The sequence below is a fragment of the Tribolium madens genome, unplaced genomic scaffold (assembly GCF_015345945.1).
Source record: "Tribolium madens isolate multiple individuals breed KSU strain unplaced genomic scaffold, Tmad_KSU_1.1 Scaffold_7;HRSCAF=85;Tcas5.2_LG10, whole genome shotgun sequence".
NCBI classification, from domain to species: Eukaryota; Metazoa; Arthropoda; class Insecta; order Coleoptera; family Tenebrionidae; genus Tribolium; species Tribolium madens.
Window position 1 is genome coordinate 2,672,950 of NW_025401050.1, and position 20,304 is coordinate 2,693,253.

A 20,304-nucleotide genomic window follows, 5' to 3' on the forward strand; every position below is an offset into this window, starting at 1 on the left:
TTAAGACTTATACAAAAATGCAGTTTTTTTTTCAGATCAACTAATTAAAAATGTACATAATATACAAAAAAAGTATTTTTTATATATTTTTTTAATTTCCACCTAATTTCAGATTATATTTTTGACAATATTTTTTTTCTAACAACAGACAATTTTTTGATTATGTATTTTTAATTTAGATATATAAATACATTTTTTTTTTCAAAAATATGTTATTATTTTGCCAAAATCTCCAAAACTTTTAACTTTTTTACCCACAGGATCTCCTTACAATCAATACAATTTTTTTACATTGTTGTTTACTATTCTTTAGATTTAGTAGCAAATACATTTTCCGTAATTTTCAATATTAAAAAAATTTTTTTTTGACCATTTCATCGAAATTCTGCCCAACTCACCAATTTTGATTTTTCACACCCGCACCATCTCGCTACCATCCACTTGCACCTGCATCTCACTGGGTGTTAGCACGAGTCAGAAGTAAAGTAACCGCCGGTGAAAGATCTCGCGGCGCGCGCGACGACAATCAGCTACCGACTGGTTGAAAGAGCACTTCCATGGCATACATCTTGCAGACAAGTGGGTCACTGGAAACTCTCTCCCAGACACCCTTTGTGCCGTATGATAACGTCGGCAGCATCTTCAGCGGCTCTTCCACACCGGCCGGCCCGCAGGATGCCACAAACGGACCGCTCTTGTCCATTTGACTGGAAACACAGACGTAAACACTTGATAGACGATCTATCATATTGGGTGAAAGAAAAACAGGTTTGAGCTTTACTTAATTGTAAAATATGGATTGGGTGTGAAATAAATTTAGATGATTATAAATTATGTGTTTTTATGTCTAATCGCGGCTCCCATGTCGTATTTCATGGGTTACAAGATAATGGTTGTGTGTTTAAATTTAAATTAGATTTTTATACACGTGGTTGAAGTTTTACAAAAGAAGGATACATAACTGTTTGCTAATTTCTCAAAAATTCCGCCACAAATTCTTTGTCTGTGGTCAGTTGTTGACCCAAGTAGCACAGCATCTCTTCAATTTTACTTTTCAGAGATTCTTGTCTTAGACCTAAATTACCATCACACAAGTCCAATTACACGCTTTTTAACGCCGAAAACATGATCGATTTTTTAATTTCGGGACTGATTGATCATCCACTGTAGCTCATTATAAAGAATTCGGTTCGTCGATACTTTCACCATAAATCCTTCGTTTATTTGGGTCCCGGATTGTTTTATGTCAGTGGCTCAAGGGTTATTTTAATGGTATTGATGGGAATTGGGCTTTGTTTGCGATTGACCATGGGCGAAGTGCAGCTATTATAATGCGAAATGTTCAACTTTCTTTCGCACACTTATCTGTAGCGGCATCGCTGATATACATCGCGAGCACATCCTACTCATTATTGAACCAGTCGTGTGCAAGATCTTGTACCTATACCACATTTTTGAAATGTTTTACACAACTTTTAAATATTTCTTTCATAAAAACAATTTTTTTGTTTTTCTCTTGCCAATGTGTTTGCATTATGGACCCCAAAATGCTTTTTAACAGTTTTTCTATCTTTACTGACATTTTTTCACTTGGTGTTACAAGTTACCACAGTTGATTACTCAACTTTTAAGTTTCATTTTACAAACTATCAAATTTGTTGTTTTTTTTTTTAATTAACTATTCGCTTTAATAATAGTCAAAAATAATAGTATATTATATCACAAGGTAAAGAAGAGATTTTTTATAGCTGAGCTGTTTTGGAAATAATACATGCGAGGCTATAAAAATCGGAAACAAATTAAATGCACAGTATATTATTTAAACAACAAGTATTTTTGATCAGTAAAAATAATAAATGCACAGTGCAAAATTCACACATTCACAAACAAAATGTTTCCGAGCACAATCGAAATATCACAAAGCGTTCAAAAACAAAATTGTGGTATCAGTGATTAGACTGATTACCATTTGTGCACAGTTTCCAGCCCTTGCTAAAATCATTCTTGCGCAAGGGCAATACATAATACATATAACACCCTTCAATAATAATAAATATTCAGTAATATAAAAATAAGTACCAATAATGAATAACATTCTTGCGCAGGGGCCATACATGGTTATGTAACCAAAACTTTAACCAAGACCAAAATTCTTTAAATTTGATGTTGTTTTACTAATTTTGATTAAAGTTACTGAGCGTTTTTTATTTTTACTGTGCAAATTGGATTTTTTACTGAACAAATTACAATAAAATACTGTGTGTGCGTTACTTAGCATTTATTATTTTTACTGTGCAAAAAATTATATTATACTGATTATTTTTAATTTTTTACTATGCAAAAATTAATTAAATACTGATCATTTATCGTTTCATAGGTACTGATCAAAATTGAATTATTTACTGATCGCTTTATTACTACCCATAAAAATCTTCTCTACCGTGTTTTATATAATATTTTTTCACTACTAGCACATTTAGTACCTAGAAATATAACCTTACTTATTTAATGGACATGTTGCCTCAGACATGTTGCAATTCACAGCTACAATTTTTGTTAATTCACTATTACCTACAGAAATTAATTACTTACCTGAGTTATTATCTTAAGTTGGAAGTATTTATTATTTTCTTCTTATCATAAATAAAATTATGTCATTTTTGTACTTTTGCAACTAATAAAGAAATTTTCTAACTTCGTAATATGAAATATTTGTTAAAATGTCAAAGAAACTGCAAGGAAAAGGGAAAAAGTGTTAAAATTTAACTTAGTACCGATAGTATTTTAACAAGAAATGAGCCCATTTGTCAGGGCAGTACCCAAGGGGGGGGGTTTAGGGGGTTCAAACCCCCCCCCCCCAAATGCTGAACACTTTGTTATATAGTGTTATAAGTGTTAAAAATTTAGTTTTTTTGTTATTTTAATGAGTTAATTTTAAATTTTTGTGAATTAATTTTTCATGTGTTAATTATACAGTGTTTCATTTTTATTGTTAGGTACAAATTTAAATAGTTAATAGAATATTTAATTTTAAGATAAAAGTGTTTTGAAAAATGCCATGAAAAGGAGTTACACCCCCTAAAAAAGGTACGTTGTTTAAAGGGATTTTCCTAATATTTCAGAATAGATAAAATTACAAAATTTGGTACCTTTATATGTACAACCAAACAAATGCCAAATAACAAAATTTTTAATCAGGGGCGTCCTAAACGGTAAAACAAATTTAATTTTTAATTTTTATGCTGTGTATGGTCTGTAACATAAATTTTAATAAATAAAAAATCCGTAAATTTTATCGGAAAAACATAAAAGACCTTTTTTTATGAAAAACTATGAAATTTTGTTGCTGAAAGTGGCAAGAAACCACAGAAAAAATAGTTAGAGTAAATTTTTACCCTAATCCCATCTAGTTTAGGAAGCACCTAATTAAAAATTTCAACATTTTATTTTTGTACTTGTTTAGGTGTATAAAAGTTATCATCTGTAGCAAATTTTGATTTTTTTTTTTAATGATTTCGGAAATATTGAAAAAAAAAACTATTAAAAGACGCACCCCTTGCGTAGCATTTTTCGATATATGTTCATAGAAAATTTTTGTTTTAAAAATGAATATTCATCTCCTGTTTAAATTTGTAACAATAAAAAGTATTAAAAATTTATTTTATTTTTTGTTACTTTTGTGAGTTAATTTGTATATTTTTATGTTTAATTAGGATCTCTTATTTCAATTTAAAATAAAAACGTGTACTTAGAGATTTTTGCTTTTTAATCCGTCTTCTTTCATTTCATTTTCATGGACCAACAAGAAACATAAATGAAATGTTTAAAAAATGTTCTAGAACTGCAAAGTATTTTGAATTTTTGAATGCTTATCGATTTACCAACAATAAACAAAATACTTACCGACTAGTTTAGGATAGCAACTAGTAAATTCAACTTACTGTCTTTGAAACAGACGTGGAAAACAATCAAATAAAGCTCAATCTCACAAAAAAAAATTTCTTTTTAAAATATTCTTGTAAATATAACTTGCTTGTGATACTTTGTTCCAAAACTTTCCAAATTTGTCACTTTTTTAGAAACAATTTCTTTCATTACTTTGTGTTTTAATGTAATTTCAAAAGTATCTGTCTAACAATATCAAATTTGGTTAAATTTTAAAAACTATTTTAGTAGTCGCTTTAAGAATAGGCCAAAACAAAAATGTCTATTTTAGATCACTTCATTAAAATAAAAATTTTAATATTTATTTTTTTGTAATATTTTTGTCAAAAAATATTATTTTAAAATTTAAAACTAATTTGCTTATGATTCCTTGTTCAGAAACTTATTTCCTACTCACACATAAGTTTCCCAAGAACAGTTAAAAACAAAAATTTTTATTTTCAATTAGTTTTCTATTAACATATTAAAAAAAACATCCTAGTTATTTTTATAGACCGCTTTTAGTACTTAATTGTTTTAAAAATTCAAACAAAAAAATTACAATTTTGATTATTTTACCGTTAACAAAACTTAATTTTTATATTAAGTGTACGAAACGATTGTTTTTTTAAAGCGAGAATATGCCGCTTTTTTGTTAAGACAAAAATGCATTCGAGCGTTAAAACACAGTTTCATACACATAATATAAACAAAATTTTCTTAAAAATATTTAAATTAAATTTTTAAAATACAAAATTTAGTTGTCATGTTTCTGCCAGTGTGTGAAATGCTGTTTCACACACTGCTGTGATTTCGCGCCCTTAACAAAAAATGGACTTTGCGTATTGATTTCGATGTGTAAAATTCAACTTCATACATGATTGTAGAAAAAATATTTTATTTAATTAATACATTTTAATCAGTTCAAAAATATGATTGTGTTTGTATTTAAGTACTTTGAATTTTATCAAATTTTAAATGAGACTACTTTTCATTAAACACTAATACTTTTTATAAAGAAATATGGTAGATGAAGTTGAAAAGAGGTCATAAAATCTACCTACTTTATATTCCTGCAATTAAAAAAAAATTACTCTCGTTAAATGTCAAGTCACGTATTTTGCTTCTGAGAGCTTAAAATAAACATCCTAATTGATCTGCTACTCCCTAATAGAGACGAGAAAACCACAACAAATTCATTGCTTTCTCAAATTTTCTACAATTGAATTAAAAAAATGTTTCTTGAAATCATTCAACTACGTTTTTTGCAAAGGTCAATAAATCCAAAATTATAGTAATTAAAGCAAGTTTTAAAAACTGAATTAAAATTTTTCAAAAATTGCCCCCACAGCCTCCCATAGTGCGTAATTGGAAGCCAATAATAAACGATCGTAAAAGTTAATTGATCGTAAAACGTTAATTATGGTAATTACGAAATATGACGAATAGGTCCGCACAAAATAATTCCAAACTAAAAAAAACATAATTATCCCTTATATGTGACAATGTGATGAAGGTATTTAGGTTTATAACAACAATAATGATTCTTATCACGAAGCATTTATCCCAGAAACTCAAACAAGATCAGGTTTCACCCGTGATGACCAACACGGATTTTACAAAACTCAAAGTCATCCTATTGTTATTAACGAAAATATTAACTCGTATCGGAAATAAATAAAGGTGATTCAGGATAGAAAGTGTGATTCATGAAGATTTTTCGGCGAGAGATGTCCACTAAATTAATTACTGGCAGATCTATGTATGTTAATTAAGAATAATTAAAAGAGAAACAAACCAATTACCAGCTTATTAGCAAATAAACCAAAAGTAAAGAAAGTCGAGGACATTCCTCAAACCCCGATTCAAAAATCTTATTAATCGAAAAATAAACCATCTGCTCACATGTTCGCAAAAGTGGATCAACGAATCCATCATCATTGATGCAATTGTAATTAGGGAGATATATTGCTTGGGAGCGTAAGAGAATGTTTTATGGGTAAAAGTTGCAGATAATTTAATAATTATCATTTTTAAAATGCAGGCCAAGTATCTCTGACACAATAATTGTTTTTTCAAGGCGCGTCTTGATTTTGTGTAAATATATACATAACGGATTATTTTTCTTAGTGAAAGTGTTTGAACTTGGATAGTACACACTGCCAAAAGCACAATACGTACAATTACTTCAATTACACGCTCTTAAACACAAATAATTTCGCTTTCTTTTGACGTAACTGGAAAAAATTGTATCAAAAGTTATCATACATTCTTCTGATTTATTTTTATTAAGTGTCTTAATGTCCAAAATCATAAAATAAAATTGCCTGTCGCCATAAAATTTTAAATTAAAAAATTATTCAAAAAAGTCGCATAGTTTAAGTCTAGACTGTTAAAAAAATCATCATTTAACCCAATTAACCGTTCCAAATTACCACAGTTTGTGAAATGGTTCATATTTGACGGTTTTCTAACCACATGGTAAATGCATCGACTTTCCCAAATTATCAAGTTTTCGTATGCAACACAATTCCACTTAACAAAGAGAAATAATAAACAGAAGATTTACGATTAGTCGAATACATTAAATGTGAAAAAATAGCTTATTATACATCGTGCAATTAATCGTGAGCATACGGTGCATCATATCGAGTATCTCGTGTTAGCTTTGCATCAGATTAAAGATTAAGCGTAACTGCAGCGTGTCTTCCTGCTGGTGGATCAGCCAACCATCCGACAGCATAATTAGGAAGTTGCAAAGGTTGAGCTGTTGAACGAGATTAAACGTATTTGACAGGATATATTCAATTTTTGACATTTTGTTGGAAAAAGATGACAAAAACAAGTTTCAGAAAAATAGTAAACTGAAAAATTAAAGAAATGCCAAAAAAATTAATGGTAGACGTCTGTAAAACAATAAATTATTATTATTTATTTACACGGGTGTAAAAATCGAAATAACCAAAAACCGAATCAAAAAACAAATATTTTTTTTGACTATTTTTATAACGAGTTCTTTTAATGGAAAAGTTAATACAAAAATAAAAAAATTAAATATGACTACTTTGGACAAACTGTACAAAAAATAGGTTTTTGTACACCATACATAATAGTACACAGTGGTTATAAATGATTTTCATCTAGCCAGCGGTGAATTTTCCATGTAAAATAAAAAATGTCGCTTTACGAAAATAGAGGTACCTACTTGTTATAACTCAAAATTACAAAATCGCCGTTTACTAAGCGTCCACTTCGAAAATAGACTTCAATTATAAACTTGTTTTCTTCCAAAGTATACATTATTATCAATTATTATTGGATTTTAGTTGAAACGATAAAAGTTTAGTTAACAACAATTTATTATTAATTAATAAGTGACAGAACTAGAGCTTTAAAAAAAGTAGAGCGGCTCAAATAAAGTTACATGCAAAAAAATTCCAAAGCTGGCTAGATGGAAATCATTTATAACCACTCTGTGTATTATAATACTAGTTTATAAGCACGCCTTTAAAACACGCACGACGGGTTTAAGAGCACGACGCGTCAGCGGAGTGCTTTTAACGTGGTAAGTGTTTTAAAGGCGCTTATAAACGAGTGTTATACGCTATTTTTTATTATTCCTGCCCATTTATGATCTTTTATGAGCATTGAAAAAATGTGAATTTACACAATAAAATTATCAAAGGTTGTTTGTGAGTCGTTTTCGTAGAGACGGTTACTAGTTTACGTTGTTAAGCACATTTTTTCACGTTGTAATTGGTCCAGACATTTCACTATTTCTTGTTACCTTGTCAACTTAAAAATTTCAGCGTGCTATAAAGGCCAAATTACGCACGCTGCAGCGTGTTTTAAATTAGGATTATGATGCAGGTATAATAAAAAATTTAGAAGTAAAATAATATTCAGAGTGTTCCGGCTAAACCCCACATTAAAAGTTTTGGTAGTTCTAACAGTGATATTTATCTAAAATTTTGATTATAGCCATAATCATTTAGATCCTGCTTAATGAAAATATTTTCAAGATGGCAGCATTTCTGGCTACACCAGAAACTTCGTTATTTTAAATAATAATACTCAAGTGATTTTGAGAGAGTTTTTATCAGACTTCCCCTATACCTAAATTTATCCGTTTCTGAAATATTTAGACTTCTTTGAAATCATTTTAATTTGCATTTTCCTCTCCAAAAATTGATAACTCTATCATTTTTAATTACTTTGGAATCGTATTTGGGCATATCAAAAAAGGTTAAATATTTTCTTTCGGGTATTTATCATTGAAGAAATAATTAACCAAAATTTAAGGTCACGTTTGGGAAACTTCAAATACCCATAACTGAATTTGTTCAAAAAAAAGGCCGCAATTTTTTCTTTACTAAATTTTTCTTATTTTTATGACAACCTATGCTAAAGTAGCTAAGGCTAATGAATTTCTCACAATATCAAAAGAAGTTACTATAACTTGAAAACTATCAAACATAGGTACATACATGAATGTTAATACAGATCGAAACAAAACTAAATTCTCCTCCATTTAGTGAAGAAAAAACTGGGATGTTTCGTTTAGAAAAATTGAGTTAAGGGTATTTGAAGTTTCCTAAACGTAACCTTACATTTTGGCGGTTTGTTAGTTTTTTTGCCAGTTATGAATACACCAAAGGAAGGACCTAACCTTTCTGTCTCGTATACCCAAATACGGTTTCAACATAATAAAAAATTATGGAGTTATCAATTTTTGAATAAAAAGATTCAAATCCAAAAAATTTGAAGGTCTAAATAATTCGAAAACGGTTAAACTTAGGTATGGGAAAAGCCATTGAAAACTTTCAAAATCTCTTAATAATCCAAAATCCAAAAATCCAAAAATGCAATAAAAAACATAGCATTCTATTTAAAATAACGAAGTTGATATCCACTTCCGGTGTATCAGGAAGCGGCGCCATCTTGAAAATATTTTCATTGAGCAGAACCTCACCAATTATAGAAGTAAACAAAATTTTAGATAAATATTATTGTTAGAACTCCCAATACTTCTAATGTGGAGTTTAGCCGGAACAGACTCTATATAAAAACTTCTATTTTTGACACAAAAAGATAAGATGTTTCAAATTTTTAGATATATTATTGACGTTTTTGTTCTGCTTTATTTTTTGTAGATAACTGTAAGAAAAATATTTTTTCTAAAAATAATGAGACATTCAAATTTTTTAACAAATATTTCTGTTAAAAGGCAAATCCAAAATTTTTTGTTTAAAGTTTAGAATTTGTCTTTTAACAAGGCCTTTGCTCAAGTCACTAACCGCAGTATTTACTATCTTTTTCTAATTATTTTAGTTGCTCTTTATCAAAGTAAATTGGCCAAATACAGAAACTTCTGTTTTATTCTGTTCTTCAAACTTAAATATTTTTACTTTTTTTACAATTTATTCTCAAACAATGTGACTATTTTCAAACACATAAAAATTAAATGAGGCCTAAAGATAAAATATCTATAAAACATAAACCAATAAATTAATACGTAATTATATTTTTGTTTTTTTAATATACTTGTTATGCTAGTAATAACTAATGTCCTTAAAAAATAATGAAAATCATATTCTTGAACATAATATATTGGAAAAAAATTGTTGAAATAACTTTCTCTGCAAAGTACCAAAACTAGAAAATGTTGCATCTGCTTGACTATTTGTGTGAAAATCCAAATGTTTTTAAACAAAATAAGTAATAAACTACACGCGTTGTAATAAACATAAAAAGTAAAATCTCTGCAATAAAATATCGAGCGTTTTAATTTCATCACATCTAATTCAATTATGTGAAAATATGTAGTGTAATGTGTTATATTATAAGCCAGTTTTAAGCACCTCTGGCATCTGTTCCCATCTAATTAATTCGAAAATTCCTGTATACAATACAGAATCTGTTCTTTTTCTTCAATTACAAGCAATTAAATTAATGTTTCTCACTCGCTAACATTGAATAAATTAATTGAAAAGTTGTAATATGATACAGGACACACGCATTGAAATTGAAATTACTCTTTTAAGCATGAAAGCTATTTAATTACCTGTCTATAACCTACAATTACATTTACAACCATCAATTATAAATTCAAATTACCCAACAATCTGCATAATTTTTTCAAATGACGTTTAGCAATTATAACATTTTGCATAATAAATTTTGACGAAAGCATCATAGAATGACTCTTATTTCCAAACTAATTAAAAATGAATAGATGTGATGAACCCGACTGTAAGGATTTTGATTGTGCTTTATTGTGCCAGTCATCAATTATTTTTTTGTTGAGGCATGCAAGGATGAAGATATTTTATTTTATTTTCAATGGTGTCTAAATAGACAATTACAGGTTTCTCCTTTGTTCTACCAATAGCACACATTTTTCAAATTTTATTCCCTAAAGAGACTTATCCACTCCCAGCCATTTCTCTAATTAATCACAAACACATTGACTGTTAGAGAAAATAGAAGTATTTATTTCCGAAAATAACTCAACTGTTCAGTCGACTTGAAACGCTCCCATCTCATCATTCATGAAACACAATGCTAGTGTTTGTGATCATAATCTCACTCCATTTTCACAAATTTTCTGAAGCTGAAACTCTCAAAATCGGTGAGTTTTCCAATTTTCCACCAAATCAGAAAAATTAATATTTTTAAGGAGCCATATTCGACACTGAGAGCCTCATCAAAGAACGGGCCTTTTACCATGCCATCCGTCAAATCGAGCCCATCAATGGGCGAAAAATCGAAGGTCTAGTCCAAAATGTTCCTCCAAATGACCCATTTGAAGCCACGCTAGCAGCTTGTCATCTCATTGAAAGTGGTGTGCTTGCAATTCTGGGTCCTACGACCCATGAAAACTCCCATATGATCCAAACTGTGTGTGACAACAAAGATATACCACTCTTGGATGTGCGATTTGTTGTCCAACCCAAAAACTCAATCAGTTTCTACCCTTCTCAACAAATTTTAACTCAGATTTATATCGACTTACTTGAAGCTTGGAATTTTAAAAATTTTGTCATTTTGTACGAAAACGACGAGAGTTTGATAAGAATTGCAGAATTGTTGAAATTGTATGACGGAAATGGGCATAAAATGGTCGTGAGACAGCTTGATAAGTACCAAAATGGTGATTATAGGTGAGTTTGATGGGTTTGATGAGAAGTTGGCGGAAATCCAACTAAATTCAACGAATTTAAAATTGAAAGTAAACAATTAGAGAACAATTTGTGTTTGAAATTCGAAACAATTCTAAATTTATCAATTTTGACATAAAATTTTATGACATGTGTAAATATAGACAGTTACAAAGTTTTGATGTGTTACCACAAGTTTAAAATTATTTCAATAAACTTTGCTTTTTGGTTTGGTATATCTCAGTTTTAATGCTTTTTCTAAAAATATTTTTATTTAATTATCTTCACCCTGCTTAATATATTTGATTAAAATTTTTTTTTTTGAAAAAATCACTAAAACGACAAAAAAAATCAAAATGCGTTACTTGACTCTTAGTCAACTTTTTCAATTTTTTTCTACAGAAAATGCTAAAATTACTGAGTAGTAGTAGTAGCCAGCAGATTAAAACGTGAAAATAAATGTGCAAAATGTAAGAGAAGAATATTTGTATTGATTTGTCAAAAATTTTAGAAAATATTTCTGAAGTAAAAACAGTACATTTCTACAGAAAATCACTAAAGTATATCTCTTAAAAACACTGAATAACAAACTAAAAACTTGAAACATAAAATTTTGTATTTAACCATGTAATTATTGTTAATTATTGTCACAATATTGTCAAATCTGATCTGTGGAAGAAAGGGAATAACACTCATGACCAAACAAAAATGGTTGAAAGTAATTGAGAATATCTAAGAATTAGATATTTTTAGATATTTATACTACGCTCAAGAAAATAAATAAAAGTGTCGCCTGTAACCGAAGAACTAAAGCTTCGTAGAAAAATTTAAATGTTCATCTCCAGAGTGCACTAAATTTTTCTGCAGGAAGAAAAATTCAAACCGAGCTTTCCACAGTTCTCTAGCTTCAATAAACTCAGAGCTTTGTGCACAGATGGCGTCAAGCACTTTTACGTTAAATTCGATGTGTTAGTTAAAAATAAAATTCTAATTTTAATTCCCTTTTCACTAATTGACAAAAAATGTCTCATTATTTGAGACAAGACTATAAATAATATCCGTTTAATGATTTCCTGCTATCCATTTTGCCAACTTTCATCCGAATTTAATTCAGTTTAATTAATTGTAGGCCAACACTGAAAGAAGTGTGGCAATCTGAAGCAACACATTTTGTATTAGATTGTTCCACTGATATTTTAGAGGACGTTTTGCATCAAGCCCAACAAGTGGGCCTTGTGACCAACAAACAATTTTATATAATTACTAATTTGGACTTCCATACGCTCGACTTGACGTCTTTTCAATACTCAGAGACGAATATTACCGGAGTAATAATTTAACTAAATTAAATTCAATGTAATTAATTTAAAAATATTATAGATGCGATTTATTGATCCAGACAGTGATACAATTAGAAATTTGGGACTTACACTTTTTCGAAATGACTTCACAAATCTCGAATCTGGGTTTATAGAGGCTTGGAAGATTAAGTTAGAGATGGCTTTAATTATTGATGCTGTTATGATGTTTGGTGAAGCCTTAAATGGACTTCCGAAAAATTTTGCAACACCTTCTATCGATTGCATGTCGGCCGAAGCTTGGACTTACGGCACTACTCTCACAAATTTAATTAAATCAGTTAATTGAAACATTTTAATTAAGTACTTAAATTAGAGATAATTTCCAGATTAACTATCCCGGTTATACAGGACTAATCCAATTTGATAATTTTGGACTTCGCTCAGCTTTTGGACTTGAAATAATAGAACTAAAAGAAGGCGGAATTATCAAAGTCGGTAACTGGAACTACTCTGATGGTTTAAACTTTAACAGGGTTTACTCACCTAATCCCCCACCACTTGAAGTGGGTAGTCTAATAAATAAGACATTCATCGTAATCACTTGTCTGGTAATTATCCACAAAATAACAAATTTTAACTAATGTAAAACCCAGACAGAACCATATGGTATGAGAAAAGAATCAGAAGTACCTTTACATGGAAACCAGCGTTATGAAGGCTTTGGTATTGATTTAATAGCAGAATTGTCAAAAAAATTAGGTTTTAATTACACTTTCATTATCCGCGAAGATAAAAAAAATGGAGAGTACGACGAGACTACCGGTCAATGGACTGGAATGATAGGTGACATCATTAATGGGGTAAATAATTTACATCCAAAGATTTGTATAATATATTATTTAACTTGAGCAGAAAGCCGATTTAGCAATTACTGACTTGACCATCACCTCAGAAAGGGAATCTGCGGTCGATTTCAGTACCACTTTCATGAGCTTAGGTAAGAAATCTTAATTTTGATTTTTTTGTCATTGTTTTATCTACAGGGATCAGCATTTTGTACCAAAAACCCAAAAAAGCTCTCCCTAGTTTCTTCTCTTTTGCTGATCCTTTCTCACTCACAGTTTGGAAACTCCTCGCAGCTGCTTTCTTCGGTGCCTCTATTGCGTTGTTTATTTTGGGCCGAATTTCGCCAAGTGAGTGGCAAAATCCGTATCCATGTGTCGAAGAATCAGAGTTTTTGGTCAATCAATTGAGTTTGAGGAATTGTTTCTGGTTTATGGTTGGAAGTTTAATGCAACAAGGATCAGAAATCGCCCCAATGTAAATTCCAACTACGAAATAACAATCAAAAATGGATCTTTGTAGAGCTTTCTCAACAAGGATGGTCGCAGGAACGTGGTGGTTCTTTACTCTAATCATGGTGTCGTCATACACGGCCAATTTGGCCGCGTTTTTGACAACTGAAAGTCCAGATAGTCCGTTTAAAGACGTATTTGAGTTGGTTCAAGTAGCTGAAAAAAAGGGAATCAAATTTGGGGCAAAAATTAACGGTTCTACGGAAAAATTTTTTCGGGTATTGATATTCAAAAAAATTCTCTTTGTCCTGATTTTGGTTTCAGGATTCCAAACATATCGACGAGTACCAAAAAATCTACCAATATATGAAAAATCATGAGGATGAAGTGATGGTCAACGACAATAAAGATGGTGTCTACAAAGCAGAACACGAAAACTATGCTTTCTTTATGGAGACAACTTCAATAGAGTATGAGACACAAAGACGTTGCAGTTTGTCCTCAGTCGGCCACTCTTTGGATGAGAAAGGATACGGAATTGCAATGCGAAAAAGTACTTTTTCATTACATCGAGATTCTAACTCAGACTTTTTTGATTTTTGATTATATTTTTATTAACTAATGATAAACCAGTTTTCTGTATTATATTAAATCCAAAAATTTTTTGTGTTAGACTCGTCATACAGAACGGCCTTAAGCACCGCCATTTTGAAACTCCAAGAAGAGGGAGTTTTGGCAAAACTGAAACGCAAATGGTGGGAAGAGAAGCGAGGAGGTGGCCTATGCCCGGTACAAAAGTCCATTTTTCAGTAACATAATAATAAAAAAAATTGCAGCAACAAGACAAAGCAGCCGAAGGAACTCCCCTCAACCTCAAAAACGTTGGAGGAGTTTTCTGTGTGACAATAATTGGGACTGTGCTCTCTTGTATTCTAGTTTTCATCGAAATGGTTTTACATACCTTTAAAAAATCGCTTCATGTCAAAAAACCGTTCAAAGTGTTACTAATGGAAGAGATTCGGTTTTATTTTAGAACTTCAGCCATGCTAAAACCTGTCACTTCCCCCAAACCTAAACCCCCCGATTACGGATTTATCACGTCTTAATTGTATTAAGTGTCACAGTTTGTGATTAAAGTATTCCATCTAAATATTTTGTTTCTAATTTTAGCAGGTTTAAATCGAGGAAAAGTAAAAATAGACTTGTGCAGTGTCTCCATGTTACAGTACAATAATGTGGTGCTTTAGTTTGATAGTGTTTTTCGTAACTTGTTCGCAATTTCTGGCCCAGGAAGAAGACAGAAAGGAAATTTTTTTGGGTAAAAATCTGAAAATACTCGACTTGACTTTACACTAAAATTTAGGCGGAATTTTCACCGAATCTTCGGATTTAGACGACTCAGTCCTCACTGATGAAGAGGCGTTTAATTTTGCCATCGATATAGCAAATCGAGAGTACACCGATGTAAAATTTACAGCAGTGATTGAGGAAAGTGATGCAAGATCCAATGGCCCTTTTGACTCTCGTCTCAAATCCTGCTCTCTCGTCAACCAACAAGCTTTGGTCATTTTTGGCCCCAAAAACGAAGAGGAGATTGACATCGTTCAATCAATCTGTGATTACAAAGACTTAGCACATGTTATCACCCGATGGGTCTACAACTCGGCTGACTATCGCAGTGTTATTAATTTTTACCCCCATTCGGCATACCTGACTTCGGCTTACTTCAGCGTTTTAATGCTATGGGAGTGGAAAAGTTTTACAGTATTTTACGAAGATGATGAAAGTATTTTACGGCTTGCCGATCTGTTAAATCTAGCAAAAAATGAAGGGATTATAGTGACAGTAAAACAACTTTATGAAGGACTAAATGAAACACCAGTTTACAGGTGAGTTCTCTCAAATATTTGACAAATTTTATTGTGTGGTAGAACAACACTGAAGGAAGCGGTGCGTTCGGGTGAGAAAAACTTTATCATCGATTGCAAAATCGAGAACTTGGAGGAAGTACTAATACAGGCCCAACAAGTCGGATTGATGACCAGCGATTATAATTTTTTTATCACAAATTTGGACTTGCAAACGATCGATTTGGAGCCGTTTCAGTACAGCGAGGCCAACATCACTGGGGTTGGTGTACGAAATTGTGTCCAAATTTGTGATTTTTTTAATTCCAGTTGAGGATTTTGGACCCCTTGAATGAAATGTTTCATGTCAAGGCTGGGGCAATATTGAGACAAAAACCCAATTTTAATTTAATGAAAATGAGGACTGAGACGGCTCTTTTGATAGATGCAGTGTCTGTAATCACGCAAGTTATCAATAGAAAATTATCAATCAAAGATATGGAAATGGTTGATATCACCTGCAACTCTCCAAAGTCGTCCCGGCATGGTTATACTATCGCCAATCACGTGAAAACGGTTTTTGTCACACTAGTGTAACCTTAAAATTACTAAATTTTTTAGAGTAAATATGACGAGATGACCGGCAGGATCGAATTTGATGGCAATGGATTTCGGAGTAATTTCAATCTAGATATAATAGAACTGACCCAAGAAGGAATTTCCAAAATTGGAACTTGGAACATGTCTAAAGGCCTTGTCATGTTGTCACACAAAGTCGAGGATGTTGTCGAAGATCCTTTCAGTCTCAGAAACAAAACTTTTAAGGTCATTACTTGCTTGGTAAGTGCGATTTTTGGTGATTGAATTTTAGAGGAAAAACCCTATTTTTTAGACCGACCCCTACTGCATGCTCAAAGAAACTTCAATTCAATTGTTCGGAAATGACCGCTTTGAAGGCTTCGCCATTGATTTGATCCACGAATTATCACTAATGGAAGGCTTTAATTACACTTTTATACTAAGAGAAGATAAGCAAAACGGTGATAAAAATCAGTCAACTGGAGAGTGGTCGGGAATGATTGGAGACGTCATAGATGGGGTTAGAAAAAAATATCAATAGTTTTTTTATTTTTTTATTGTCTAGGTTGCTGATTTGGCAATCGCTGACCTAACAATCACAGCAGGACGAGAAGAAGCTGTTGATTTCACGTCACCATTCATGAATTTGGGTACCATAGTCTTAAATATTTTTTTCGTCTAAATCCCAATTTTCAGGGATTAGTATTTTGGCCCAAAAACCAGGAACCGCCCCTCCGAGCTTTTTCTCCTTTGCCGATCCGTTCGCTCTCGACACATGGATCATGATAGCCTTGGCTTACGCCGTCGTGTCCGTTTCCTTTTTTATTTTAAGTAGGATTTGTCCGGACGAATGGACAAATCCTTATCCTTGTGTTGAAGAACCCGAATTTTTGATCAACCAGTTCAGCCTTTCTAACTCTTTCTGGTACGCTGTTGGAAGTTTGATGCAACAAGGAACAGAACTAGCTCCTATGTAAAAAATAAAAATATCAATTTTTGACAATTACTCATAATCGTTTAGAGGCGTTCCTACTCGAATGGTCGCTGGAATGTGGTGGTTTCTCATTTTGATCATGGTGTCCTCATACACGGCCAGTTTAGCAGCTTTTTTGGCTAACGAAAACACAATAACTCTTTTTACTGATGTTGACACTTTGGTGGAAAATTATCAAGAAAAAGGTATAAGAATGGGAGCAAAGGCTAAGGGCGCGACTGAAGGATTCTTCAGAGGGAAAGATCGTGAAGTTTATAAAACTATCGCTAAGTATATGGAAGAGCATCGAGAAGATATGGTCGGTGATAATAAAGATGGAGTTAAATTGGCTAAAACAGAAAATTATGCTTTCTTCATGGAATCAATTTCTATTGAATACGAAACCCAACGTCATTGTGAATTGCAACAATATGGCGGACTTTTAGACGACAAAGGTTATGGAATTGCCATGAGAAAAAGTAAGCCAAAATGAGATCAAAATTGTGTGTTCGAGAATCTAGAATATTCTGTTCTAGATTCGACCTATCGGAAGACTCTAAGTACAGCTATTTTAAAAATGCAATCGTCAGGCCAACTCGATAAACTCAAACGAACGTGGTGGGAGGAGAAACGTGGCGGTGGTCAATGTGTTGTAAGTTTTTTTCTGAAATATTCTTCTTTAAAAAATTCTTTAGGGCGGTGGTGATGATGAAACCCCTGCTTTGGACGTTCGAAATGTCGAAGGTGTGTTCTACGTTACTATTGGAGGCACAATCTGTGCCATTTTTCTCGTTCTCTTAGAATTCTTCGCCTCTTTACTTAAGTTGAAGAAAAAATACAAAATTCCAATTAGGGAAGCCCTCAACAATGAGAAAAAAGCTTTCATCGATTTTAGCAGTAACGTAAAACCTGCACCCAAAGCCAAATCCAAATCTGGAAGCAAATCATCGGGAGAGAGTGGCAAAACAAATAATAACACAGGTGCCCCCACTTATGGTTTCATACCGACCATAACCAAAGACACACTTGACGAATAATTGAATTTTTCTAAAAGTGTCACAATAATTCATCACTGTCAAAAATTGTGTAATCGTCTGGCCCACTTTTTGCCGAATTATAGATTCGTGTGAGACGAACATCTTTCACAAGTACATTGTTAACGTCGTTTCAATGGAATTGTCGATTGTTGCTAAATTTTACAATGAATTGAATTGGTTCGGAATAGCACACTAATTTCAAATTTATTTGAGCGAAGATATATCATTAAACTAAATAATCACGAAAGCGTTTTAAAGTGCAGTTTATGTAAAATTTAATGCCACTCGGGTGAATATTAATAAAGGAAATTAATTCAAGATAGCCAAGAAAGCTTGACACTTGAACATTTTTGGCGACATCAAAATTACGACATAAAAAGTTCATATTTCGTTTATTCAAATCTTTTCAAAATATTTTCAAATTGTTTACTAACCTTACAATAATCTTATTTTTTTTTAATAATTGATGTAAATATAGTTTTTAAAGTTAGCTTATAATTAATTCATTATAAAACAATCAATTTCACAGTCACAATGACTAATTGTCTTTTTGCTTAAGTATAATAATAATTTTAGAAATTTAACAGCTTTGCGAAACTAGAAGTCAGTGGCGGTTCGTAGTCTTTTATTAAAAGAAGGCAGGCAGGCAAATTGATACACATGCCATATGCTTGACGATTTAAAAATGATTCTTCGCTTTGCTGATCGCGAAAAGGAAACTTTTAACAGCAAAGAAAAACACAAAAATCGACTAACCTTTTTGAAATTTTCAATTTTTCAACGATTTATTAAATTTATTAATTTCAATTTGCGGGGCCGAATCTACATTTGTGGCTATATTTTATTTACCCTGGAGATGTAATTTGCTACTCATACTCATTTACTACTCATTTCTGACTTTAAGTGTGTCTTTCTATTGCCCTTGGTATTTTTTTAAGTTGTCATGCCATGCTTCCTCACCACGATTTGAAAATGGCCAAAAAAATATTTTTTTTTCTGTTTTGCTTTTGCTCATATTTAATATACCAGGAATTTACAAAACTATATTAATAATTAATTTTCCTATAATCCTAAAAGAAAGTAAGTTTTTCCACCCTAATTTTAGAAAGGAAAGTGGCCAATTACCTCCCTCAACTGTCAAAATTACATTAAAAATATATAAAACCTCTCGGGGAGGTAGAAAATTTACCTCCCCCATATAAACTGAAAAACATGCTGCTGGATTTAATGGCAAAACTAGGATAATAAGATAAATTGTTAGTATTGAAGTTTTTCTTGCTGGATCGTGGGAAAAATTATATGTATTACATGGGAGGAAAGTGTCTTTTTCTCCCTAGGTAGTTGTCCTTGACAAGTCGTATTTGATTCATTTGACAAGTCAATAACTTCCACCTGTGGGAAGAAAAAATACACTTTCCTCCCCTGTAATACAAATCAATATTATTTAAGTCTTGATGAGGTGCTCCCAATTCTTTTGCATATAACTTATCGTCGTACAAAAGTCGAGAAAATTTATTTGTTATTAAATTGAACGATACCCAACAATTTCTATAGTTACCTTCTTCATAGAAATATCCATACTTAAGAAGCACATATTCACTTATTTTGACAACAACCAAACACTACAGTGCATTTTGCATTTTTTGCAATCTTGGATTATTGCAAAAAACACCGTTGCAAAAATAGTGACCTGCGCACTGCTTACCAGAGCCGTGAAAGCGCGGCGGTTTATTTAAAACTAGTTCACTATTATTTATAGCAAAAATAAAAAATTATTAACGTTAAAATTATATAAAAATTGTAATGTACGATTCAAAAATAGTCAAAATTATTTAAATTTCTAGTAAACTATTTTATTTTTAACTTCTATTTTCATGAGCCGCCACTGCTAGAAGTGGATTTATTCGTAAGTTATATTATTTTTAAGGATAACTTATTTACATCAAAATTTTTCCATATTGACCAAAATTTGCATTAGAAGTAAATATAACTTAGTAGTAAAAATATAAATAAAAACACTAAATCGTTTAAGGTATTATCAAAGTGACCAATATTTTTTAATTAAAGTTTCTTTAGTAGCAATCAGAATGAATTAATTTTTTGTAAAATCTACAATAAACATGGTCTTTAATCTAGAAATAAAACTTTGTTTAATATTTTTACAGTGTAATCCAAAATCTCTTTAATT

At 31.4% G+C, this 20,304-nt stretch overlaps 3 protein-coding genes across 3 annotated transcripts in view; 2 read left to right on the forward strand and 1 right to left on the reverse strand.

Moving 5' to 3' along the window:
• The window catches only part of LOC123010210 (serine proteinase stubble), a 60,463-nt gene extending 59,849 nt beyond the window's left edge, over window positions 1–614 (reverse strand). The window contains exon 1 of the mRNA XM_044406912.1: window positions 399–614. The gene's annotated coding sequence lies outside the window, so the exon portion shown is untranslated. The remainder of the gene's footprint in view (window positions 1–398) is intronic.
• Window positions 496–20,286, forward strand: LOC123010208 (glutamate receptor ionotropic, kainate 2-like). Its single transcript, XM_044406910.1, has 12 exons — window positions 496–768; window positions 14,851–14,998; window positions 15,044–15,569; window positions 15,612–15,810; window positions 15,858–16,103; window positions 16,149–16,367; window positions 16,420–16,626; window positions 16,672–16,756; window positions 16,803–17,079; window positions 17,128–17,558; window positions 17,616–17,731; window positions 17,775–20,286. The coding sequence occupies exons 2-12, from the start codon at window positions 14,914–14,916 to the stop codon at window positions 18,114–18,116; spliced, it is 2,733 nt and encodes a 910-aa protein (XP_044262845.1). The 5' UTR covers window positions 496–768; window positions 14,851–14,913; the 3' UTR covers window positions 18,117–20,286.
• Window positions 10,170–14,915, forward strand: LOC123010209 (glutamate receptor ionotropic, kainate 2-like). The gene is made up of 12 exons (XM_044406911.1): window positions 10,170–10,555; window positions 10,604–11,087; window positions 12,214–12,412; window positions 12,465–12,722; window positions 12,772–12,993; window positions 13,039–13,245; window positions 13,298–13,382; window positions 13,429–13,705; window positions 13,751–13,958; window positions 14,005–14,233; window positions 14,354–14,469; window positions 14,517–14,915. Exons 1-12 carry the CDS (start codon window positions 10,486–10,488, stop codon window positions 14,784–14,786), a joined length of 2,625 nt encoding a protein of 874 aa, XP_044262846.1. The 5' UTR covers window positions 10,170–10,485; the 3' UTR covers window positions 14,787–14,915.
• Window positions 20,287–20,304: the final 18 nt, after the last annotated feature.

Coding starts and splice junctions, on each gene's coding strand:
- LOC123010209 (XM_044406911.1), top strand. CDS start 10,486: ATGCTAGTGTTTGTGATCATAATCTCACTCCATTTTCACAAATTTTCT. Junction 11,088..12,213: donor TACCAAAATGGTGATTATAG/GTGAGTTTGATG, acceptor AATTAATTGTAG/GCCAACACTGAAAGAAGTGT. Junction 13,706..13,750: donor GGATCAGAAATCGCCCCAAT/GTAAATTCCAAC, acceptor GGATCTTTGTAG/AGCTTTCTCAACAAGGATGG.
- LOC123010208 (XM_044406910.1), top strand. CDS start 14,914: ATGTGGTGCTTTAGTTTGATAGTGTTTTTCGTAACTTGTTCGCAATTT. Junction 15,570..15,611: donor AATGAAACACCAGTTTACAG/GTGAGTTCTCTC, acceptor ATTGTGTGGTAG/AACAACACTGAAGGAAGCGG. Junction 16,627..16,671: donor TTGGAGACGTCATAGATGGG/GTTAGAAAAAAA, acceptor TTTATTGTCTAG/GTTGCTGATTTGGCAATCGC.